The sequence below is a fragment of the Doryrhamphus excisus genome, chromosome 16, assembly GCF_030265055.1.
Source record: "Doryrhamphus excisus isolate RoL2022-K1 chromosome 16, RoL_Dexc_1.0, whole genome shotgun sequence".
Lineage (NCBI taxonomy): Eukaryota > Metazoa > Chordata > Actinopteri > Syngnathiformes > Syngnathidae > Doryrhamphus > Doryrhamphus excisus.
In genome coordinates, this window is record NC_080481.1 from 1626776 (window position 1) to 1652113 (window position 25338).

The 25338-nt window shown below is 41.7% G+C and overlaps 4 protein-coding genes across 7 annotated transcripts; 2 read left to right on the top strand and 2 right to left on the bottom strand.

Moving 5' to 3' along the window:
* Nucleotides 1-674: 674 nt before the first annotated feature.
* On the bottom strand, nt 675-4969 carry LOC131104253 (cytosolic sulfotransferase 3-like). Of its 2 annotated transcripts, none has more exons than XM_058051241.1 (8): nt 4760-4789; nt 3658-3796; nt 3437-3565; nt 1854-1954; nt 1602-1728; nt 1422-1519; nt 1182-1356; nt 675-1095 (listed from the first exon to the last, which is right to left on the bottom strand). In XM_058051241.1, exons 2-8 carry the CDS (start codon nt 3794-3796, stop codon nt 941-943), a joined length of 924 nt encoding a protein of 307 aa, XP_057907224.1. In that variant the 5' UTR covers nt 4760-4789; the 3' UTR covers nt 675-940. The 2 variants fall into 2 exon arrangements, with proteins under 2 accessions (XP_057907224.1, XP_057907223.1); XM_058051240.1 differs by lacking the exon at nt 4760-4789 and adding an exon at nt 4802-4969 and having other exon boundaries at nt 676-1095.
* Nucleotides 4970-5380: 411 nt separating this feature from the next.
* wdr46 (WD repeat domain 46) lies at nt 5381-12689 on the top strand. The gene is made up of 14 exons (XM_058052319.1): nt 5381-5517; nt 5651-5743; nt 6259-6342; nt 6419-6531; nt 6628-6715; nt 6825-6886; nt 7160-7264; nt 7367-7517; nt 8679-8914; nt 9056-9209; nt 9297-9447; nt 10041-10231; nt 10300-10413; nt 10497-12689. Exons 1-14 carry the CDS (start codon nt 5461-5463, stop codon nt 10614-10616), a joined length of 1719 nt encoding a protein of 572 aa, XP_057908302.1. The 5' UTR covers nt 5381-5460; the 3' UTR covers nt 10617-12689.
* On the bottom strand, nt 11464-14174 carry b3galt4 (UDP-Gal:betaGlcNAc beta 1,3-galactosyltransferase, polypeptide 4). Its single transcript, XM_058052320.1, has one exon. The coding sequence runs from the start codon at nt 14002-14004 to the stop codon at nt 12898-12900; it is 1107 nt and encodes a 368-aa protein (XP_057908303.1). The 5' UTR covers nt 14005-14174; the 3' UTR covers nt 11464-12897.
* Nucleotides 14175-15670: 1496 nt separating this feature from the next.
* Nucleotides 15671-25285, top strand: nr2c2 (nuclear receptor subfamily 2, group C, member 2). 3 transcript variants are annotated; one of them, XM_058052284.1, is made up of 15 exons: nt 15671-16043; nt 17405-17431; nt 17611-17704; nt 17784-17984; nt 18980-19085; nt 19178-19357; nt 19656-19812; nt 19902-19992; nt 20103-20248; nt 21072-21231; nt 21326-21447; nt 21548-21687; nt 21977-22114; nt 22214-22319; nt 23410-25285. In XM_058052284.1, the coding sequence occupies exons 3-15, from the start codon at nt 17636-17638 to the stop codon at nt 23582-23584; spliced, it is 1791 nt and encodes a 596-aa protein (XP_057908267.1). In that variant the 5' UTR covers nt 15671-16043; nt 17405-17431; nt 17611-17635; the 3' UTR covers nt 23585-25285. The 3 variants fall into 3 exon arrangements, with proteins under 3 accessions (XP_057908267.1, XP_057908266.1, XP_057908269.1); XM_058052283.1 differs by having other exon boundaries at nt 15672-16043; nt 17347-17431; XM_058052286.1 differs by lacking the exon at nt 15671-16043 and having other exon boundaries at nt 17372-17450; nt 17619-17704.
* The last annotated feature ends 53 nt before the right edge of the window (nt 25286-25338 follow it).

The window sequence follows — 25338 nt, forward strand, 5'->3', positions numbered from 1 at the left end:
ATCCAATCTGTGGTTCCTCGAAGGCGGCCCCCAGGTTGGCAAGGTCTTAAGCTGGACTGGTCCCTCTCCTATAGCTAATAGTATGCTGTATGCTATGGTGATCTGTTGCACTATTTACATACTGTGTACTACGAAGACTTTACTGCAATCTTTACTATGGGTGACAGTGTGATAACTGTGTAATTGTGTATTATCAATGTCAGCAGCTAAAATATTGAGTACTACCTCATTTATACCATACTAAGAAGGTTGCTGATTAACTGATTGACCTGAAATAGTCAAAAAAAATTCAAGTTATTTCCTTTAAACTTAAATAGCCAAAAAATTACCACTTCCACACGGATAGGGAGGGTAACTATTAACAGTTATTTAACCTTTAACATGAACATTAATTTTTCTGGGCACATGATACCATACAGCATCCATATCAAACTTGCACGGGCCGCACTATCATTAAACTTTCATATCAAGGCGGGGGCCTCAAACTAGTGTCCTGCGGGCCACATTTGGCCCGCGGGCCGCGTGTTTGAGACCACTGTCTTATACTCAATAGTTTGGCCTTGTGAAAGCATATGTTGATGATGTGAGTGAATGTACAGTGGTATGAAAAAGTTTGGGCACCCCAGATAATTTTCAAAATATTCCTTTATGAATAACTGGTTGTTTGGATCAATCAGTTAAATTTTAAAAAAATATTTAAAATAAATTAATTATTAGTTAATTAATCCAGTTAAATATATGACATAGCAGACCAAGACAGTAATAGATGAGAAGTGAAATTAATTTTTTTAGGATTTACAGAAAGTGTGCAATAATTAGTTAAGAGTTAAAAGTACGCAGTGCATACATTTGATTTGAATATTTAGTACTAATTATTGGAACACAAACACTTATTTGATAAGCTCATTGACCCTTGACCTTCACGCACAGGTGAAGGCAATTATGAGCATGGGAAACTTGATTCGGTTGAAACAGCAGCGATATCAATTTCAGTGCGGAACTTCAGTGCGGGATCTGTCATTTTTCTCTTGTAGTCTTCGTCAAAGCGTTCGTTCTGAGCCACAGTGAAGTGGTCCTTCCAGTTAGCAACTTTTCCTGCATGCGGGCATCGACAATACATCAGTATGATCTCGTTTCGATATCATACAAAATACATACTATTATTTTTTTGATGCAATTACCTTTCCGCATGAAGTGTGAAATTTTGAAATCCATAATTGGAATTGATGAGTGGTTGGCCATGTTGTTCTTTTTCATATTATCAAATTCCACCATGCTAATGATGCTTTTCTTCTGCTCCTCTGAAGGAGACAAACCAACAAAGCTGCAGAGTTTGTCCATTTCACGTCCGGTATCCTGCAAATACATTGTTTAATGAATGAAATCTGGCACGAGCAAAAGCCAAAAAACAAGTTCAGTACCTCAGTTAGATCTTCATAGAACATGTAATGGATCTTTGAATATGTCTGCTTCTTCTTCCACCAGCCGTTCACATGATCATACCAGGATCCAAACACCACTGGAAAGCAGAAAAAAAAATACATATGAAGACCGTGGAGTAATATGTATCATTCATTTATAATAATTTATAATACACCTACATTTTCCTTGCATAAATCTCTGGAGGAATACGCTCCAGTCTCCGGGTTCAGGCTCCGCCATGTTCATGCGATCAAAGTGGAAATAGGAAACCGCACTGTCTTTAGCGTTACGAGCCAAATAAACGATCTACAGAAAAAGAAAAAAGGATTTTTTTTTGTGAAACAAATGTTACGCATGCTTTAAATATTTCTGGGAAATATGTATTGTTAAATTCCCTTAATGTTACATCACGTGAATAACAGACAAATTACCCGGCAGTTTTGCTCCCAAAAGGATTTTGGCACAAACTGGACTGGAAAATGAGTTTTGATAAGTCGAGGTGAAGTGACGAGATTTTCTGCCAGTTCTGTACCTGTGGAGGGATACAGACAAGAAGGTGACAAATCATAACTTTTCAAATGTCATCACCAGAGCCATAAGACAATTAAGCACCTGCTTAGGGCCCTGTGACCACTAGGGGGCCCCCAAGAGCAATTAACGTTTTCATTCATTAATTAAAGATACTTTTTTTCCCCACTTGCTCCAAATTATATATTGTAGCGTTGCGTGTGTGTTGTATTCCGGGCTGTAGTTCCATGCATGGACGCTGGAGGGCAGTCATGTTTAGCTCGCGGTTTTGGAGCGGGCGTTTTTGGAACCAAAGAAGAAGAACGAGAGGATAAAAAGGGGGAAGTTCGGTTGCCGTGCGCCGAGTTAGTTAGTTAAGTCTGCAACAGGCCAGTAAGTTGTTTTTCATGCTGCCTGGGAAATAAAAACCATGCAACGATAGAGCCATCCTGACTGTCGTCATTCTACGACGTTACAATATTTTTAGACATGTTACCGACTGTTGTTTACATTATACAGAAACTATATTTATGTACATAACTATAAAACCGGAAGTCCCACACATGGCAGACATAGTTCTTCTTGGAGGCGGCGGAGTGAAATTCCATTTTAAAGCAAGTATCAGTCTATGTCGATACCGTCCTTTATCACTGATATCGGCCGATACCGATCCGTGCCCGATCGATCGGAGAAGCCCGAGTTACAATGTTCTATTTGAATAATGGAATATTTTAAAATGCTACATGTGGTTGTGACCACTAGATGGCGGTATTTTGTGTATGATGAGTTTTGAGTGTTTATTGCTCCACAAAATATAAGAAGACTAACGGGTTGAGTACATATGCATGTACTTCTGTGACATTTAGAAAGGCTAAAATTAATATTTGCATTTTATTACTGATGTTTGCTTCAAAAAGTGAGCATATCTACCATATTCCTTTGGTTGAAAATCTATATTGCTTATAGAATAACTTTATTTTGTTTGTTTTACAACTTAAATAAATTTTTTTTAAAATATTTTTGTCATTATTTCTGTAAGGTTGATGCTGGTTAAATTATATTGGGCCACATGCCAATGAAAAAAAAAAAACAGTGGGACGGAAACGCCCCCCATGCTGCACTTTGGACATCCCTGTGGTAGGCTATACATTCAATGCTAGCTAACGTTAGTAGCTAAAGTTTGCCAAACTTTTACTATCATTAGCTGACAACCAAAAGAACATGTTCATGTGTGTGTTTTACATCAGCATAACATGCAAAAATCAAATATGTGCTTAACTAATTCAAATATAATATAAATATAAGTATTCAAATTCATGCTTTTATACTACTTATTACTACTCATTACGGTTACAAGGGAGCTGAAGCCTATCCCGGCCGACTTCAGGCAAGAGGTGGGGTACACCCTGGACTGATCACCAGCCAATCACAGCACACATATGGACAACCAATTAGCTATAAATAGATGTTTTTGGACTGCGGGTATATTTTAGTATATGAATTTAACCTTTTGGCACAGACGGGACTGCCATCTCCAAAAAAGGCACTCTGTCATAGATTGACATGGACGTGTGGCGCTCTGGAGAGGTTTGGCCAAAATGAAGGAGATCTAGGATGCAGGAGACCCATGTGGTTCCTAGAGGAGAGCGAAAAAAGCCGATGTCAAAGCCGTTTTATTACAGTGTGTACATTTCTAGGAGATTTACATGCTTATGTTTGTCAGGTGACCTGCTTTGGGATATGTCGCAATAAGTATGTCATCCGGCCTGGCTTGAAAGTTTTGAACATTGTCCCAGTTGTCTGTGAAATAGCGGGTCATCGAGACTCCGTGGAAGTCGATCAGTTTTGGTCGGAAGGATGAATCCATCTTTGAAAAAAATACAAATAATCAAATTGGTTATAGACAAAAACAGACACTTTTTTTTTCAGTTTTTACACTTTTGCATGCAATTGCTGCAGATGTATATGACATATTTCAAGTTATTATCTATGTTAACTCCAAACAAACATTCCAAAACTTGAGTCAACTATTTCTTTTCTCTCCTTTCTGCTGCTAGAAGCGATGTTATTGTCCAGCCCCTTCCAGCTGCATAGTTTGGACAAAATTCAAAAACACATATAACATTTCTATTGAAAGTCTTCAACAACTTAGCAAGCTTACAGTATTTATAATTTCTCAGATTTGCATGTTTGTTTGGGGTTTTTTGTGGGGAAAATGCAAGTTATACATGGTTAGCGAGGTCGACTTCCCCTTGTGAGTCTTGGCGCATTTCCAGAAATTCTTTCTGTGGTCGTTCAGCGGAAGCAATGGGAGGGAAAGCCCATACAAAAACACCAAATACAAACCACATCCTGTGTACAGCAAAACATGTAGCAATATTTTACCATTGTTATTGTCCGTTCTCGCACTAAAACTTTATTAGTTTGTCTGAATTACAAAGAAATGACCGTTATAATGGGCCGCTCCACAGCTGGACTCCATCTGATATTTATAGCTTATGGCTAATTCAGTCATGGACATTCATCCATAGATGCCACACATCCAGTGGGTATGCCCATAGTCAACATCACCGCCATATTGGATGTGGCAAGGCTACATGCAAGTGCTGTAAATATACTTACTTTATAAAAGTTTTCTACCGCTTATCCTATTCCTATTCCCACAGTACAAATATTGTTTGTTTGCATACAATATTAATTATGAACACATTATAGGCAAATCTCAAAAACAATCATTGATAACGTTTTCTAGTAAAAAGTATGATGAAGAAAGAGGCTCAACAAACCCATGATTTGTGCTCAATATGCAGCTCAACAAAACTTAAATTACCTGAACATAATTCAATGTTTGTAATGGTGTTGATAAACTTACTTGCTAAAGTCCGGTCCTCTGCTTTGTGCTCGATGCGCGTTCACGTAAAATGAGGACTGTGACGTAATTGTATTCTACTTCCGCTCAAAAACTGAAGGGAAAATAGTATTATTTATGGAGCCACCGAGGGGACATGGAGGGGAAAATGATGTATAAAAAAGAACGAATGTTTGCGAGACCTTGCGAAACTTTACTTATGCGAGAGAAAGCAAAACTATTTACATTAAGAGCATTGTACTTGTTGTGTTGACAGCGGATGTTTGAGGTGAAATTTCAAATTAAGAGCAGCACATTCGTTGAGTTTTTGACATGACTGTTTACTTATAGGACAAACAGTACCCAGAGTGAAATAATCCGATGTATGTATAATCAATGTATTTCCTTTCATTTGCCAGTACTGAAAGAGATGTGTTTCGAGCAACATGAACTCGGACCGGATGTTGAGCGTTTTATTTTCAAAAGACGACCCAATCTGAACCATCACTGAATTGAAAACGTATTTCAGTATCGATTTATAGTTCTACGATTGTGCGAAATTAAATTAGGCATTTCCACCTCTATTATACGCCTTGTATTTACTTAGTATCCGATCCATAGTGCATTTCCCAGAACCGCTACTACCAGAAGTGACGTCACCACAAGGCGACGAACACACAAAGATGGCGGCTGCCAGCGAAAATACAACCAAAGATTTACACGCGGTGAAAAAGAAAACGGTAACCATAGTTAAAATATGTGAACGCTGTAGTCACTGTTTAAGTCGATGGTTGTTGTCGATTGAGCTAGAAATACTTTTGCGATATACCTTGACTTAAAACCATAGCATCTAAACTTACTTCTTTTTGACAGACTCCAGTTCGTTACTGGCACCAGCTGAAAGATGGCAAGGAAAAAGGAGAAAAGAAGAACAACCAAGGACGCTGGAAAAAAATCATATCCGGAGTAAGACTGTTACAGTGTCCTGTCGAAATGCTTACCATGTGCTTTGATATACGAAATGATGGTTGACTAATACAACAAAATAGCAGATTGTCACACCAAAATGTAAATGCATCATTGTCCTATTCAACATCAGTACCAGAACCAAAACATTCAATTGCTAGTAATTATACTGTATTTTAAAACGGTGGCAAAATGGTGAGCAGTATTGATGTATGCAAATGTGTACAGTCTGTATAAAGTACAGAAGGTAGGTTCAAGTACTGCAAAGCTTATTTATTCTTTCAGCTGGAAATAAATACTGCAAGCCGTGATTTTATGGGGTGGCTAACACACCCTTAGTGTCTGCTTCAATATGTTAATAAATTATTCAAAATGTGTGGTCTTTTTAAAAAATTGAATGAGGCACATATTGGCATATATTATTATTCTGTGATTGTATTTCCCAGCTCCACTTTTGTTTGTTTGTTTGTGCCCTTAAATATTTGTCTTAACCAGTTCTCATCACGCTCTTTCAGAAACGGGATGTTTTCCCAGGATCCGCTCCTATTCCAAAGGCCAGGATGAAGAAATTTGCCAGGAAAGAGAAATCGAACGAGCAGGTCAATAATCTAAAACTCCTTCTGAATACGCCAGTTTAGCCGTTTCCTGTTAATCACATAATTGTTTTTGTTGTAGATCTCAAGACACTTTTCCAAGCTGAAAGCTGCCGTTGCTCAATCAGATGAAACCTCAGAATTGGCTCAAAAACAAGCAGCCCGGTTTGACCTTTTACTCCCGGAGGAAGCAGGGTAAATCCATTCAAGGTTTCTTCATGTCTACATTTTTCAGACTTTAGTCTGAAAATATATATATTTTTAAAAGCTGCTACAATTTTTCTCTATCAGATTTCTGGAAGGAGACGAAGGCGAGGACACGTGTTCAATCTCACAGTGTGACATTGCAGAGGCTGTGGATATAACGTCTGGGGCTAAGGTGGGTAATGCCCTTCTGTGTGTAGTTGGTCTTGATTGTGGTCGATAGAATTTGTGACCCTGAAATTGTGTAAATTGTATTTAAATATTTATTCTAACTTTGTTTGCAGTATTTTAACTTGAACCTGGCTCAATTTGGACCGTATCGGCTGGATTACAGCAAGACTGGACGGTCAGTGCCCCACTTTCTATTGACATATTGTGACAGTTTTTTTAACGTATTGATGTGATCAGTTTTTATCAAATAGCACAAGGCAAAGGAAGGTCGCTGGTAGTGTAGTGGTACTCACAGCTGACTTTCGTTTTAGTACATCAACGTACATACAGTTAAACACCGAATTCTAATCAAACTTTTGAGTTAAATGAATTTTATTTAGTAAATAGGTAGCTTTTGTGTACATGTTCATATTCTTGCTCATTCGTGCTCATCAATGTTTTGTTTCAGTCACCTGCTTCTTGGTGGAAGGAGAGGCCATGTCGCTTGTCTTGACTGGCAAACCAAACAGCTAATGTGTGAGATAAACGTGATGGAGTCCATCAATGAAGTTAGGTAAGGCTTTTGTAGATTCACAAGCACAAAACTCATTCATTCGTTCATATTTTGTCCAATTCTCATACTATACAATAATTGATATAAACCTGCACATTTCAGATGGCTTCACACTGAGAGCATGTTTGCGGCGGCTCAGAAGAAGTGGCTGTACATCTACGACTCAAATGGAATAGAGCTTCACTGCATTCGCAAATTCAACGATGTCCTTCGCATGCAGTTTCTGCCCTACCACTTTCTGCTTGCTACAGCTGTAGGTTTTTGATGTTTTATAAATTAGCACAAGCACTGAAATGTACACTAAAAGGACAAAATATGTCAGAAACTGATTAAGTTATAGTTTAAAGGGGACCTATGATGCTTTTTCCATTTTTCTGACCTATAAATGTAGTTAGAATGTTGTATTCTCGTGTTAAGCGATGCCAAACATTCAGATAATGAGATTTGTGCATTTGACAGTTAGCCCTAAAAGAAGTTTGAGAAGGCTAAAAATGCTAGGTTTCAAAAGGCGTGGTAAAACTTCCCCTTTGTGATGTCACAGAGGGTGTACTTCCTTAAATGGGCGTAGCTGTAAGCCAGCAAAGCTCTCTGCCCAAGCTCTGCTCCTCTGTTCACTTGCTAGCAATAGCTCGTACAGGAGTTCCTGATTCCCTACCAGCAAAACAAATGCATTTAATCTGTCAACAGCATTTCACACTGGACTGTTTTGTCAACATGGGCCAGTATGCAGCTAGACTAGCAGACTAACCTTCCAATGTTACTTGGTCGTGTTGAAGAGTCAGAAGTGCAAGCAGCAAGTAGTCACGGAGCAAAAGCCCTAGCATACGGGGAGCGGGGTTGCTAATAGCCGTTTCCCACCACAATGCATTCGGTTACTAAAAGTTACTTACCATTGAGAGACGTCTTGAAGTAACCACTTTTCTTTAGAAACGTCGGACTGTCCAGTCTTTGCTTCCAGATCAGATCTGGAATCTAACACATACATGCTGTATGTTAAAAGCCCACATTTTAAAAAGATACATCACCGTTCATCAACTATATCGTTTACAGCTAGTGACCACAGAGGACTGGCCGTGGGTGCAATAAATTAAAACCGACTTTTTGCGGAAAATCCACAAAATCCAGAGAAAGACAGCCGAATAGGTGCAGATTCTATAGAACTATACAGCTTTGTGTGGAGGTTATTGTGTGTAGCTGCTCTACAGGAGTCCACAACTCTATACAAAGAGCCGCAGCTTCCATACTAATGCTCTTCTGCGGAAAATGGACAGAAATTCCAATAGACCACCATCTTGTTGAAAGAGTGGACGCTGCAAAGGGGGCACAACACCATATTTTATTTTTTTTACTTTAGTGTTTTTATTCTGAAAAGCTTGCCGTGATGTGTTGTGGTGAAGTTGTTGTCTGTGTTTAGAGCGCTACAGGTTTCCTGCAATACCTCGACGTGTCTGTGGGTAAAGAGGTGGCGGCCATCGCCACCAAGATGGGGCGCCTTGATGTGATGTGCCAGAATCCCTACAATGCCATTATCCACCTCGGCCACCCTAACGGCACAGTCAGCTTCTGGGCGCCCAATCAGAAAGAAGCCGTCGTCAAGATGCTCTGTCACCAGGGTGGAGTACGCTCTGTCACCGTGGACAAGACGGGAACGTGAGTCACAGATTTTGTCACGGCATTGCTACAGAGGCTCACTCTGCCACGGAATTATATTGTGGTATAACGGTAGCCACAATCTGCAGTTTCTTCCATATCCGCTAGAAGACACCATTGTCATGTGATCTGTTTTGTCAGATATATGGTGACATCAGGCATGGACAAAAAACTCAAGGTGTTTGATGTCAGAACATTTAAAACCGTCAAGTCTTACTTCCTGCCTGGCGGAGCTTCATGTTTGTCACTGAGCCAGCGAGGGCTGTTGTCCGCAGCCACGGGGGATGTCGTCCAGGTCGGTCGCACACCGCGTTGCATGAGCGGCCAACACTTTTCACCGATATTGTCGCTAATTTTTTACTGTTAAATCTCCTTCCTGCAGGTTTACAGGGACGTGTGGGCTTCTGAAACCGTGACTAAACCCTACATGGCTCACAGAGTGCGGGCGCCCGCTTGTGCGCTGCACTTTTGTCCCCACGAGGACGTGCTGGGGATCGGGCATGGACATGGCTTCACTAGCATGCTGGTACCAGGTCTGACCTGCCTTTGATTTATACTGAACGTTAAGCCTTGGAACAGATGGAAATCATTCAAAAAGTCCAATATTGGTCAAGCACGTTCTCAGTAGTAGTCTCTCGTAGTCATTGAGTGACGTCCGTTTATGCAACAACGGTTTTCAAAACAAAGGTCTGAACTTTATTTACAGAACAGACTAGCTCATATGAATATCAAATGTGCGTTGGCTCAATTTGCTATCACGTCAAAGATGACTCCTATAGAGTCACACATTAACGCCAGAGCGTCCAAATTCTGCACCTCTTTCTGCAGTTTCTATGGACTTCTGCTTCCGACCCTGTTGAATTAACTCCACTCCGGGCCCTCCTTTAGATACGCCCACTTCACTGTGATTGGTCACACTCTCAAGTATTCCCGAGAACTTCTCGATGCGTATATTGCAGGCAATCTGCAGCCCATATAAGGAAGTCTGGATCACATTGACATCAGTAGAACTATGCATAAACGATTCATGCAGAGCCATCCCAAACTACTTTCATGTCTCACTTCCAAATGTGCAAACCTCACGATCCCGTCACATAATATTTACATTTCTTGCTTATTTTTCCAGGAGCGGGCGAGCCGAACTTTGACGGCCTGGATTCAAATCCATTCCGCAGTGCTAAACAGAGGCAGGAATGGGAGGTCAAGGCCCTGCTAGAAAAGATCCACCCTGATCTCATCAGTCTGGACCCCAGAGAACTGGGGAAGGTGGATGTCGCCACCTTCCAGCAAAGACACCAAGACCGAGTGGAAGCGCTGGTCAGTTCCAGGAGGTTCAAAGCGTTAAGATACAATGTTGTAGGCGCTAACCGTTTTTGTTTCCTCAGGGCTTCGATCCTCTTGCCAAAGAAAGATTTGTCCCCAAGCATAAGAAAAAAGGTCGCAGCTCAACTGGCAATTTGGAAAGGAGAAAGAAACAAGTGGCTCACGGCGAACAGAGGGTGAGAAATCGCATTAAATCCAGCGTCTTTCTGCTTTGCGTCCACTGAGTCTCGACATTGATCAACTTCTTCCCACCTTCCAGACTCTAATAGCTCAAAGTATGGAGGACAAAATGAAGATACAGAAGGAAAGAAAAGCAAAGCAATTGAAGGCATCGGCATTAGCAAGCCAAAAATCGTCTCTGGACCGATTCAGGAAATAACAGCGGACGATGCATTTTGGCTGCCAAAACCAGGTGACGTCCTGTGAGCATCCCTTGTATGAGAACAAAACACATCATGTCCCAAAACCAGATAGAGAAAATTAATTGGATGAGGAATGTTCATTGGTAATCAATGTTGAGTGCTGTGGTGGTGGGGGGGGGGCGACCTTTTTTTAATGCCTTTACCCCATGGCGCTTTTTTGTCAGCATGGGCGGCTATTAAATGGCACGTGCTCTCCTGACCTTGACCGTGTTTTCATACGTGAACAAACCGGATTTGTCAGATAAAAGAAGACAAGATTGAAAATTAGTACAGAAAATAATACAGCTTGGCTTTGTAGGTTGTGGGTAATACCACAGAAGTATTTAACATGGGCTAATTAACATCTAACAGCCCCACCTACATGATACTAAATACTGTATGTTTTGCCTTGGAAAGTAGACATTAAAACCAGACACCAGATCACATCTCACGTGTTAATAATATATAAATACTATTTTTTTAAAATCTAATTCCAATAAAATTCAGCATTTTTATAAAGTTAGAATACTCAAGGCCTCATACTTCTATCATTTTTTTTATTATTGTGATTGTAGTTTATTTTAACGGCACAACCAAGTCACAACATAAAGTCATGTAAAGGTGTCAGTAAGTATAAGTCAAAGGCCAGCCACACCTTCATCACCTTATGAGGACTTTGACAGGCTTTCTTGTGTTTCCTGCAGCTGGTTAATTATTAATTATTGCACACTTTATTTTCAGTACTCGGAAACGTAGCATATTGAAACCTAGCATATTGAAATAAAGCAAGGAAACGAAAATACCAAAAATGTTTATTAACTGATTGCATTCCATTCATCATATTTCCTGAGTGTAAACATATTCTCTCCTGTCGTGTAGAAAAGCTGCTTCGGTTACATTAACCCCACCTCATCAACGCAACGCCGAGCTCATGTTTACCCTTGCCGTAAAACACATTATAAATACTGCTGAGAGTGAGACGAGAGGGTATCATGTTATTTCTCTTCCCTACTGCTTCTAAAGTAAGATTTTCTCTTTTAACATTCTATTTAATTAAAAGTATACTGTGCTTACACGTACTTGATACAGATATCACTTTAAACAGTTAATTACATAGTACATACATGGTCACATTTTGCTTGTCCGGGAAACATTAAGCATTAAACAAAAATAAGTCAGTGCTTTAAAAGTCGACACAATTCCATTTCCAGTTGAGATGAAGTACAACGTAGTACATGTTACACGTATGAAGGCATGCAGCCTACAGGGGTGACATAATTCTATTACGTAGCCAATAAAGCCAGATATTGTTTGCCATTGCTTCTTTTTAGCAGTTGTGCGACCTGCTAATACTTTTTTCCTAACCTTTTACAATTTTTAATCAAACATCAGGGGTGCAATAATACGTGTATCGGCATCAAACCGTTCGACGCAGGCATCACGCTTCGGTATGTAAGAAATCCGTGCTGAAAGCTCAATGTATCTGCGATCGACTACTATGGCTTAGGTTGCATTGTCAAGCGCTGAGCTGTGCCTTGTACTATTTTTATTGGTAATTTCAGTCATTCATTCATTTTCTATCACTTATCCTCACCGGGGTCGCGGGCGTGCTGGAGCCTATCCCAGCTGTCTTCAGGCGAGAGGTGGGGTACACCCTTGACTGGTGGCCAGCCAATCACAGGGCACATATAGACAAACAACCATTCACACTCACATTCATACCTGTGGCCAATTAACCTAGCATGTTTTTGGAACTCACCGGAAAGAACCCATGGAGAGAGATGGCCCAGAGTTGAATTGAACTCCTAGCTGTGAAGCCTGCGGGCTAACCACTCGTCCACCGTGCAGCCTTATACCAGCCATTAAATTCAAATTAGAAGAGGCAATTTTGTGAAAATATTGAACCTTAAGACAAAGGAATCGAACTGCGATTTGTGTGCATCATTGCGCGCCTGTAAAACGTGTTCTTTAGCTCTCATTATGAAACTTGCTCAAATCAGCAATGCCAAATAAATAAGGTAATCAATGCTAGTCACTCAGTAGTATTCATATTGTAATGTCTACTTTGGTCACTTATTAATAAATATGGTAATATTGTGTGCCAGTGCAAAAACAAAAGATGCTGGGATCACATTTCCAAGCTTCTATGACGTGTTCCTTTTCTGCAGAATATTTTATGATCTTACAAAAATAGACATTTTTTCATGTTTGCTATTAGCAGCATAGAACTGAAGCGCAGCCCCCCCCAATACGTCCCGGTCACAAGAGGCCGAGAGCCGAGCCCAGCAGCGCCCTGACTTTGCACAAGCTGAGTGACGCTCGCATGCTCAGCCAAGGGCAGGGCGGCGATGCGTGGATGTCAGCCCAGTAGTGCAGCATATCTCTGGGCGGGACGTGGTGCACAGACACCATGGCCTGATAACAGCAACGGCCGTACGGTACGCCGGGGCCACCGGAAAACAGGGGGCAGTGCGTGGGCAGTATCCCGGCTGCCTGGGCGCACAGACCCACAAACACGTCTTCGGGGGGGAGAGGCGTCGATAGAGGTGATGCCGTGGCTGCCAATGATATTTTGAGCAACGCAGAGCGGGACAGAACATAAGCAGTACCGCTGCAGTAGTCTGGGAAAACCGACAGCGGGTATGCCCCCTCAGGGAGGTACTGCTTGCTGTCCGGATCGCGGTTTGGGGCCACACGGAGATGTACCCTACCCAGGTATAAGTCTACTTGTTCGTAGGGGCTGTGGCTTTTATTCAGGAGGTGCAGCAGAGCACTGGGATTGAACATGACATCATCATCCACTTTAGCCATAAAATGAGCCTGGGGGCAGAAGCGGCGGACCCAGCTCTGCATGGATAGAGTCTTCAGTGTCAAGTTGGAGTAAGTGTCCAGGAAGTGCCCCTGAACCAGGTCTCCTCGCTCCCTGGCCTCCTGAATGAGCAGTTTGGCCAGTATGGTGTCAGATGGCACACCTAGCATGAAGAGGGTCATAACCCTGAGCCCCCTCACATTGGTTTCTCCACCCCATGTGTCCCTGATGTTTTGGCGTGCCCTCTGGTTCGCGGGAGCGGTGGTAACCATGGTGATGAGGTAAGGCTTTGCACGCTGGCACACCAGAGGACTGGGCATGAGCAGGAACTCCTCGGGTCTGGTGGGAGGGGCGCTCTGCGGGGGGAAGACGCCGGCATGCGGCTCCAGCATTGCATTCATACGAATGGACGTGATCCAGGACTCGATGACGTCTATGATGAGCAACGCGAAGACGGCTACGCTCAGGGTGGCCGCGCAAAAAACCGAGAAAACGCCAAAGCGGCTACTCCGTTTCCCGAACCGAGGAATACATGCCCAGAGCCCTCTGACGATCATCGTTGCTCGCTGCTGTGTTTCCGCAAAAAACAGCGGCTCTCCTCGGTCTGTCCCTCCTCTCTCCTGCTTGCTTGGGAGCAAAGCCGGTGCGGATCCTGTCTGTGGATGCTGCGGTCGCCCTCACTCGAGTGGGCTACGCGGCTGCGCACGATCCTGCAACCTGCACTCGAATCGATTTCAGTACATGTCATTTAAAAACCACACCCACTTCCGTACTTGTGTTAAACGGCGACACTTAGCGGATGAGTGGTGGTACTGCAAGAGAGCTTCGCCTTCAACGTAAGGTCATGCATTCAACCGACCTTTTATGACTCAGTGATGACCCTTGTGGGACTAATAAAGGCATAGCTGATCTTACCTCTGGTATTGCATCAAAAACAATAGGATATTCATGAGGTATCACATGTAAAACACAGGGGTAAGTTTTGGCTTCTTACTTCCTGTTCTTCCCAGCTCCATTTGAAACCCTTTCTTAAGTTTCCAATAAATGTCATCTGTAAGACTAGTTCTTTAAAGGGAAACTATTATGCTAATTTTTCAACCCTTTGTATCGAGTTGTGTTTTCCTGTACAGCAGCTACACACAATAACCCGCACAGAAAACTGTTTAGATTTTCCAGAATCTGCACCTATTCCAGCTGTATTTCCTTGGATTTGTGCTTCCTGTCTGTTTTAATTTATTCCACCCATGCCCACTCCACTGTGATTGGCCACACACTCAAAGTGCTTCCTATAATGATAAACAATATAAGGAAGTCCGCCCTCTGTGACATCACAAAGGGTCAGTTTTACCACGCCTTTTGAAACCGAGCATTTTGAGACATCTCAAACTTCTTTCAGGGCTCACTTCTAAATGTGCAAACCTTATTATCTGAAACTTTGGCATAGTTTAACACGAGAATACAACATTATAACTACATTTATAGGTCAGAAAATTTGATAAATCTAATCTGTCCGCCTTGTTGACTGTATTTTTCTCAAAAGCGCATTGATACTAGCTCGCTAACACGATGCCTCGCTAATCGCTAGTTTCAGCGTCATTTACAAACGAAGGCGTGTATACCTAGCTCTTGATTTCGCCACAAAGACTATGGATTCATAGTCAAAATAGGTGTATTCCAATGACAGCATTGTAAGCTAGCTGAAATTAACTAGTTTTCTTGTGTTATTATGCACAGAAAAGGGAAAGAAATATGTGTTCATGTTTCACATAAGGATTATGAATAATGGGTAACATTTTCCCCAAAAGTGCAGTTTCTTTCAAGATACACCTTTTTCTACCTTTGAAAACAATAACAGGATACTTTTAATAATTTATGGCACTTCTCATGATTGTGCTCACAAAACATGCTGGTTGATTTGGAAGCCATTTTGGAAAGACAGAGCTTATATTTCAGGCCTCCCCTCAGAAAACATAATACAGTTGGTGTCCATCCATACATACATACATACATGCATACATACGTACATACGTACATATATACATACATTGTCTACACCCTGAAAAACTGCTATGGGAAGTTGGGCTCACACTTTGAAATATTTGTTGGACATACTCCAACAAATCATGTCACTGTAAAGAAGATGGTTTCCTCTTCAAAGCACAACAGGTTTTTATTCTTACAGTGTTTTGCATGTGAAATAAGTCCATGAAACTTGTGCAAAAATGAATGGCTGGGTCTGAGGAGGTGAATAATTCATATTTTCTCCCTCTGCCAGTGTGTTTTAATTGCTACAGTTTGCCGTTTGAAACAAGTAACTGTAATGTGGTCAATTACAAGGTGGACAAAGAGAAAATAATTGCATGTGTTTGTAATGCGAGCTGCAACGAGTAGACATGATGACGTCATGGCTGTCTGGCTTGCCCGCGCTAGTGGGAGGTGTGCGAAGACTCGACCGAGGAAGAAAAAAAAAAACCTCCAACCAACAACGCGCTGATGGTGCGGGGTCACGAACTATGACCTTTAACTGCACGAAAACAAAACAATTATTTTATAAAATTGCCGAGAGCCCCAATTCTCCGTTCGTCCACTCTTAGAGGTAAGTGTCTGTCTGGGTTTTTTTTTTAAAAGCATAGAAAGCCGTGGGGTATAACGCTTGATAAATGAGCGAAGATAATCTCCCGGCTTGTACGTTAGCTAGCCGATGCTGGGTTCCATTCCTGGTAGTCTCTGTTAGCTCGCAAATGACAGTGGAAGACATTTGCTAGTGTACATTGAACTGACGTGTATTAACACACAGTGTGAGGCCACTTGAATACATGTTCGCTACAGCTCTGGTTGTGTTATGCTAGCTTAGTGAGCTAATGGTAGACGAACTCGACCTCTTTACCTTTGCCTTCCCGGGCACAGGAATTGAGAGGAAATGTCTTGGGACCTTTTCACCTTATCAGCGATTTGAATTCCTACCAGCAACATCGTCAGTAATCGTTTACGTATTGAAATGAAAAGACTGACATATACTGTACTCATCATATATATATATTCGCCTCCTGTGTTATTGGCGTATTGCCAAATTCTCCATTTTGTACTGTTGTGATTCGCAGTGTGGAAGGGAAAGGAATTTTTGATGGACTACTGTCCGACCAATCACAAAGGAGCGTGTAGCTCTAGGCCCCACCCCCTATTCGTTTGATTGGCGATGCTGCTACTACAGTTCTTTGTGTACCAATTTACAGTCAACCCTCAATGTAATGTACCTGCATACTTTTGTGATTACTGGTACTTAACTGCAAATACTAGTGGTATTTGTGACCCCTCAAAGGCAATTTGAGTGATGACTGTTCCGCTGAAGACACAGTATTTCATTAAAAGTGAGTCCACACCTTTTGGAACCAAGCTTCTTTCAGGAATCACTTCCAAATGCGCAAACATTTCACAACTCATTATCTGAAACTTTGGCATCATTTATCACGAAAATACAACATTCTAACTACATTTATAGGTCAGAAAAGTGGAAAAAAACCACAATAGGTCCCCTTTAAAATATTGAATTTTTGACCAAATTTCTTGAGATACTGAATTTTCGTGTTTATTAGCTGAAAGATATAATCATCAAAATTATAAAGCAACACATTTCTAAAATACTGTGTAGTAAGTCTATGGAGTTAATCGTTATATTCTCTGAATAGACTGTTTTTATCTTCAAAATGTTTCCAGATTTGTCATAGATTCCAGATTTGAATGCCAGTTGGAAATGGTTTGTCGCCTACCCAGTTCACCATTTCATTAATACATAAAATCAGAAATCGATCATGATACGCCAGCACCAATATTGTCTCATCACGTTGTTATTGTACAGTTGTATTGGGGATTAATTATGCACCTTGCATCGTTCCAAACAGTCCTCACTAATGACCTTACATCATCATGACGGCCAGCCTGAATCTGCTCTCTCAGCAGAAAACAGACTTTGAGCACAAGGCAGAGGTGAGCATGGCTTCTAGTATGGATTGTTTCATGTGATTAGTTTTGATTTAATTAACATTTTGTGTTTTATTGAGACTAGCTTCAATGTTTCAACAGTATGCAAGATAATTAATGCTAACTGTGTTTGTATATTTTGCTTGATGACAATCAAGAGTGTTAAATTGTCTGTCACAATATAGGTGTCATTGTCCGCCACTGTCGGTGATGAGTCAGTCACCTCAGCGCTTTCAGGTTGTTTCTCGTGAGGCTTCGGCAACGTCACAGCAGATACAGGTAATGTCACACTTTAATAGTTTATTTCATTATCCACCTTCATAATTGTTTACTCCACTGCCGCACTCTCCATTATCAGATTGTAACTGAGCAGAAGACGGGTCCGAAGATTCAGATTGTGACAGTCATGAACCCTTCTAGCGCTCCCAAGCAGCGATTCATTTTGACCACAGCTGATAGCTCCGGGGCAGGCAAGGTTATTCTGACCTCTGCAGACAACCACAACACCAAGCAGCTCATCTTTACTTCTGCAGACAGCCTGATGCCCGGAAGGATACAGGTGAAGTTTCCATTGTGAAATTGTCTCACGTGAGAATAATACCTTAATGATAATTTATTCATTCATTCATTTTCTATCGCTTATCTTCACGTGGGTCGTGGGGGGTGCTGGAGCCTATCCCCAGGTTAATCGGCAATTAACCTAGCATGTTTTTGGAATGTGGGAGGAAACCGGAGTACCCGGAAAAAACCCACACATGCACGGGGAGAACATGCAAACTCTACACAGAGATGGCCGAGGGAGGAATTGAATTTGGGTTTCCTTGCTGTGAGGTCTGCGCGCTAACCACTCGAACGCCGTGCAGCCCATCATCATATACGTATATATACGCATACATTCATTCATTCATTCATTCATTTTCTACCGCTTTTCCTCACGAGGGTCGCGGGGGTGCTGGAGCCTATCCCAGCTGTCTTCGGGCGAGAGGCGGGGTACACCCTGGACTGATGGCCAGCCAATCACAGGGCACATATAGACAAACAACCATTCACACTCACATTCATACCTATGGACAATTTGGAGTGGCCAATTAACCTAGCATGTTTTTGGAATGTGGGAGGAAACCGGAGTACCCGGAGAAAACCCACGCATGCACGGGGAGAACATGCAAACTCTACACAGAGATGACCAAGGGTGGGATTGAACTCAGGTCTCCTTGCTGTGAGGTCTGCGCGCTAACCACTAGACCCCCTTAATGATAATGTTCATGTAAAAAATCTGATTCTTCTTTTTGGTGATCAATGGTAATAATGTGGCATTCCTGAATGACTTACCATTTTTCCAAGAACTCGTCCCAACGTTCCAATTTTGTCTGTGGGAAATAAGATTCCAGTCCAAACCAAGTCTGAAAAGGCAGAGCTACTGTTGGGGGGCTTGTGGTGATTGCCTGCACTCATGATGTTCTCTAACACACTGCTCTTGCTCTACCTATCCCTAATACTGACATTGCATCCCGATAACGCTTGACAGTAACAGCTGTATCTCTTTTCCCTCAGATTGTCACAGATCCATTGTCAGTGGAGCAGTTACTTGGGCAACCCGGTGATTTGAGTCGGGCACAGACAGTGGAGTACTGCGTGGTGTGTGGAGACAAGGCTTCAGGTGCACACATTTTTTCATTTTATTTTTTTCTTTGTATCTCTGACATCCATATCAGTTGTCCAAGAACACACAAAGTCACTCTCGCACTTCAGGCCGTCACTATGGAGCCATGAGTTGTGAGGGCTGCAAAGGTTTCTTCAAGCGGAGCGTGAGGAAAAACCTGACCTACAGCTGCCGCAGTAAGCAGGACTGCGTGATCAACAAGCACCACCGCAACCGCTGCCAGTTCTGTCGGTTGAAGAAATGCCTTGACATGGGAATGAAGACTGAGTGTGAGTCCGCTACTCTCAAAATACGAGTCAGGTTTGTTTAGATCAGTGTTATTAAGAGAGGGAAGAGGTTCCATTCACTCTTCTCGTGGCCCTCGGCAGCTCTCAAGGGGACAGGGAGAGTGAGGAGGAATTGTTGGCCACCAATAACCTGTCCTTGAGCAAAATGGAAGTGTTTGTTTGTGATGCAGCTCATAAAGTAAAAAAAAAAGCCTTAAAAACAATTTATAAATGTAATATATTTTTGGCGCAGCTCTAATTTTATGATGAAAAGAATATATGTTCTGTTTTTTGTCCCCAGCTGTTCAAAGTGAAAGGAAGCCTGTTGAGATCGTGCCCAAAGAGAAGCATGTCAACTGTGCTGCCTCCACCCAGAAGATCTACATCCGTAAGGATATTAACAGTCCGCTCATCGCCACGCCAACGTTCATCTCAGACACAGAGACAAATGACTCCAGGTTGGTTCGTCGGAACCTGACTTCACATATATAGTATATGTTCGTTTGTATTTGCTAATGTGGTATTGAACGCTGCATGTTATATGCAGATCAAGCATGCCGGACCAGGGGATGCTGGTTAACATCCAGCAGCCTGTCATGTCCAGTGACGGAACGCTGCTGTTGACGACTGACTCAAAGGTACAGCGCTACTTGTACTTGTACTTACTTGTAAGGATATATTGCCTTTGTTTGTTGTTGATATGCTGTATTAGTAACTGACTGAACTTTCTGGTTTTATTCGTCGTTAGATGGAGTCCAGCCATGGCGACTTGGGGACGCTGGCGAATGTGGTGACATCACTGGCCAACCTGAGTGACTCATTGAAGCAGAACTTGAAAAATGGAGATTCATCAGAGCGCCAATATGTGGAGAATAACACTACGGAAATAACACGGTCAGTCCTGGAAGCAATTCACGTGATTAGAGTTATTATTAGGAACCTCCCAGGGCTCTACATTAAATTAAAAAATGACTTGCCCATGGGGAATCCTTAAGGTGAGAACTACTTGCCCGAACTTGCCCCATGTAAAATGAAAAGACTGCCATAATGATATCATATATCAATATATGCTGATAATTCATCAGATAATAGTACTGATGCATTGTATTTGGAGGAATATCTGAAAAATGGTGGAGATGTATGTTAACATGGCATGCCATACTACCTTACACATCGTAGTCGTAGTAAGCAGTACTTGTTTAGGAGGTTCATCAGTTTTTGTTGTTTTCCTTCAGAAGTTGTTGAAGAATTAAACGATGTTGGCAGGGACGCCATGATAGATGTTTTCCTAGTCAAACAATCACTGATTGGTTGATCGCGAACAACAACGGGTGTGGGTAAAACGCGGACTGTGGACTACGGACTGCGGTCTAAAGAAACGATTCTGATTGGTCCATTTCAAGATTTGCAAGGATTGGTTTGCGAATTACCACCGGAATTACGCAGTCCATGTTTTACCAACACCCAATAAGAACCGCTTTAAAAAAACTCTTGGCAGTATGGCATGCCAAAGTGCACTTGCCCGACGGGAATATCACTGATTGGATTTACTTGCCCCAATTTTGTTTTAACTTGCCCCGGGCCATCGGTACATCGTTATTGTCGAGCCCTGCCTCCTCAAGTGGGGCCATAGTTTTTGGTAGTGTGCAAAATCAGACAATACTAACTAGTATGCCAACGTGCAGCCTTCTTTGATGTGGAATAATCTTGTGCACAGTGCCTTTGACACCCTGGCCAAAGTGCTCAATCCACCCGAAGCGGTCGTGGCTGATAAGTGTGTTAGCGGAACAGCCTTTCAACTCATTGGCCGAGATCAGGAAACAACAATCATTGAGGTTGAAGGGCCGCTGCTCACAGATGGCCATGTCGGCTTTAAGGTAGGATCGTACATCTCAGCAGTATTTGCAATAAAAATAGTTTCTATGGAAAAGGAACCTGAGATGCCCTTGTCTATTTCCGTCTTACGTTTAGCTGACCATGCCCAGTCCCATGCCTGAGTACCTGAATGTGCACTACATCTGTGAATCGGCCTCCAGGCTCCTCTTCCTCTCCATGCACTGGGCACGATCCATCCCTGCCTTCTCAGCTCTCGGGTGAGAATGTACTCCGTGCACCGTTTGGTCAAAAACACATCAGCAGCAACGGTGTGGAGGAGCCATCACGCTCTAGTTCACTGTCATGTCTCCGTCTTAGTCAGGAAGCAAACACCAGTTTGGTGCGAGCCTGCTGGAATGAGCTGTTCACTCTGGGTCTTGCTCAGTGCGCTCACGTGATGAACCTGGCCACCATCCTGGCTGCCATCATCAACCACCTTCAGAGCAGCATCCAGGATGGTATAGACCACCGACCTCTTCATCTCACAGTAGGACACACACACAAAAAACATCATTTGTAGTTGCCTCCTTCCAAGCTATGCAAAAATCACACAAATATGTTGAAGAAGAAAGAACACAGGATAAAACATAATAATCTTAATACATATCTCATGAATGTCATAGATGAGCAGAGGTGTCATTTCTCACGCCAGTTTAAAACTGGTTCTATCAAACAACACTATATGATATTCTGTCTCTTGCTTGTTTAAATAAAGTTGAAGTTCATACAAACATTATTGTTTTGCAGACAAGATGTCAGGGGAGAGAGTGAAGCAGGTGATGGACCACATCTGGAAGTTCCAGGAGTTCTGCAACAGCATGACCAGGTTGGAGACCGATAGCTATGAGTACGCCTACCTGAAGGCCATCGTGTTGTTCAGTCCAGGTGAGTGTTTTTTTTTTTTCTTCTCATTACGGCTGTCAATAACCAAATGGTGCGGATTTGAATACAAAATAAACAACATCAATTCTACGGCCCCATCAGATCACCCAGGTATGGACTGCAGTAGGCAAGTGGAAAGGTTTCAAGAGAAAGCCATGATGGAGCTGCAGGACTATGTACAGAAGACATATCCAGAGGACACATACAGGTACAAAGGGTCTTTACACCTTTTAGGAGTTCAAAAATTCAGCCTTGTTCTACGGCTGGGCGATATATCGATATTTCTTTTAAGCACTATATCAAAAAGTATATTGTCCATATCGATGTAGACTGGATCTGATGTTTCAAGATGGCAACCGTGCAAGTGCAAGCTGCGTTTTTAGTATTTAACAGTGCTTTATTTGTTACTTTATTTTTTTTTTGTGCCATCCCGAGCTATGTTCATCTTGTTACATTTGTAGCTTTGCCGCATCGTTTACACTTGGGAGCAGCTGTTAGGTTCGAGCACCTCTTCGCTACACCAAGAAAGCGGAGATACGGAGGAAGAGAGGCTGCACGGCGGGAGTGAAAAGCAAAAAAAGACTTTATACCGGCTTTTTAATCAACCACGTTTACCGTCTGTCATCATGGAGAACGTCTAAACGTGAGATGGAAGCGCTAACGGTGCTAACCCGGCTGCAGAGATGATTGCACTGAAGATTTTATTATTTTAAAAAGAAAATATGCAATTTTATTTCAGCGGCTCTTTTTCTAAAAGATTGTTTCCATTTTGCACTTTTTACGCAAATATTAGGCTTTGACTTTTGTCTAAACTTAGTTTGTGGGAAAAAAATATTAATTAATTCATTCATTTTTACAGCTTATCCTCACAAGTTTAGCGCGCATGCTGGAGCCTATCCCAGGTGTCTTCAGGCAAGAGGCAGGGTACACCCTGGACTGGTGGCCAGCCAATCACAGGGCACATATAGACAAACAACCATTCACACTCACATTCATACCTATGGAAAATTTGGAGTCGCCAATTAACCTAGCATGTTTTTGGAATGTGGGAGGAAATCGGAGTACCCGGAGAAAACCCACGCATGCACGGGGAGAACATGCAAACTCCGCACAGAGATGGTCAAAAGTGGAATTGAACTCGGGTCTCCTAGCTGTGGGTCCTGCGTGCCAACCACTCGCACATTGTGCAGCCCCGGAAAAAAAATATGGGGATATATAAATATATCGGGATATGAGTTTTGGTCCATATCGCACGGCTCTTCCAAGTTGGAAAAAACTGCTCCTGTGTTCATCTCCAGGTTGACTCGTATCCTGACTCGTCTGCCAGCACTGCGCCTCATGAACTCCAACATCACAGAGGAGCTCTTCTTCACTGGCTTGATCGGGAACGTTTCCATTGACAGCATCATTCCCTACATCCTCAAGATGGAGACGACCGAGTACAGCAGCCAGGACGCTGACCCCACAGACTGACAACCTCAAGAAATGGCCACTTCAGGTACTCTGGTGTCCCTCCAGGGTTGTTTGTTGAAGCCCTGATGGGGTGTCCTGCAGTGGCCTCGTTTTCTGTAGTCACGATTTACAAGTCCCTCTGGGTTTATAGACATAGCTAATAGAAAAGCTAATGCCATGTCAACCTAAATTGGTCTTATTGGATTATTCTTTCACTATAATGACATGCATGCCTCATTGAAAATGAGGTTCATGAAATATGATATTTAAATTTCCCCCCATCCCTGCATTTGAAATGTACTTTATTATTTGTGTAGTACATACTGGTATGCAATACCTGGTACTGTGCAGTTTTTTTTTGTGGCGTTATGTAATAAGGAATAGAAATATGCATTGCAATGCCTTTTACTCGTGTGTTTTATGTTGAATACATGGAACTAACAACTGGAAAGAGAACATCCATCAGGTACTCGAATCTACTCAATGTAACAGCAGCAGACCTCAGTCTAAGTGTAAGTAAAGTGCTTTAATGGCTCATTTATGTGATTAGTTCATGTATTTATTCCATATTGTACTTCTAGCTTTCTCTCACACAATAAGCCAAATGAGCAGATTAGATTGTCTTTATGTATTTTTTTTTATTTCTATAAGAAAGTTAAGATGTTTTTTGTTGTTTTTATGTTTATGTACACTTTTTATTTGTGGCCTACCTTGAATATTTTGATGATATCCTGTGCAATCACCTCATCACTTTTCCCTTTATGACAATCATTTGTTTACTCCCGAGCTCATCAGTGTCGCTCTCTTTTTTTATTTATCAAAAACATATTGTTTTTTTTAACAAGTATTACATACATATTTTGGTGTTTGTATTTGTACTGTGCTCAGTACACGTCAGTCAACTTGAGTGGTGTTCACTCGCATCCATTCGGACTAAATTGAACCTTTGTGTTTTTTTTAATGTTTTCTGAAACAACTTTGCTTGTTGCATACTAAGTGTACTTAAAACAATTTTGGGCGGGTATCCCTAATTTTAAGAGTAAAAGAAAAAAGGAAATATTTCCTAGGAAACAAGACTGTATTGCATTGTCCTGAGGACTTTATATGCAGCAGCTTCAAGCTTGTATAACGATTGATAGAAAATGTATCCATGAATGAGAATGGGAATCCAAATAAGTGAAATGAGTTTGTAATGTGGAATATGTTCATTGTAATTTGGGTTGAACCCCATTTCAACAGTTTGTAAAGTTGTATGTGGAAATTTAACTTTTACATGTAATTTCATTAAGATGAGTGCATGTTTGTTTTTAAGCAATTTTATAATGTTCTTGCAGTCTGCCCTATTAATCAACATTTTTATAGTGCATTGCCGTGCATGAAGAAGTGGCTAATTGCATTTTATTAAATGCTGTATGGAAAAACGTTGGATTAAATGTTGTGACTTTAACATATTACAATGAACACCTCCACTTTTGAACATATTTGAGATTTTTTTTTTCATCTTTGCGGTTTGACTATTCCAGGGTTAACCGTTTCTACAGTGTATGTTCTGATTTTTTTTTTTTGCTCACGTGTTAGTTCAAAATGAGTCATTTTTTGACCAAGATTAATTGCAACTTTACATGTCTACCTCACAGACGAAAAATGTATTAACTGAACTCCTGTATTAACATTCCGGTCTCTGAGGCTGGCTTCGTCAAAGCCACACATATGAAAGAAAATAAAACATTATTCATCAAATGTGTCTATCACATTTATAGTTCATTTTGACTTTA

Coding starts and splice junctions, on each gene's coding strand:
- LOC131104253 (XM_058051241.1), bottom strand. CDS start 3,796: ATGGATTCATCCTTCCGACCAAAACTGATCGACTTCCACGGAGTCTCG. Junction 1,520..1,601: donor GAGATTTATGCAAGGAAAAT/GTAGGTGTATTA, acceptor TCTGCTTTCCAG/TGGTGTTTGGATCCTGGTAT. Junction 1,357..1,421: donor TCTATGAAGATCTAACTGAG/GTACTGAACTTG, acceptor ATGTATTTGCAG/GATACCGGACGTGAAATGGA.
- nr2c2 (XM_058052286.1), top strand. CDS start 17,372: ATGACGGCCAGCCTGAATCTGCTCTCTCAGCAGAAAACAGACTTTGAG. Junction 19,813..19,901: donor ACAGAGACAAATGACTCCAG/GTTGGTTCGTCG, acceptor TGTTATATGCAG/ATCAAGCATGCCGGACCAGG. Junction 22,115..22,213: donor CATCGTGTTGTTCAGTCCAG/GTGAGTGTTTTT, acceptor CGGCCCCATCAG/ATCACCCAGGTATGGACTGC.
- b3galt4 (XM_058052320.1), bottom strand. CDS start 14,004: ATGATCGTCAGAGGGCTCTGGGCATGTATTCCTCGGTTCGGGAAACGG.
- wdr46 (XM_058052319.1), top strand. CDS start 5,461: ATGGCGGCTGCCAGCGAAAATACAACCAAAGATTTACACGCGGTGAAA. Junction 10,232..10,299: donor AAGACCGAGTGGAAGCGCTG/GTCAGTTCCAGG, acceptor TTGTTTCCTCAG/GGCTTCGATCCTCTTGCCAA. Junction 10,414..10,496: donor TGGCTCACGGCGAACAGAGG/GTGAGAAATCGC, acceptor CCCACCTTCCAG/ACTCTAATAGCTCAAAGTAT.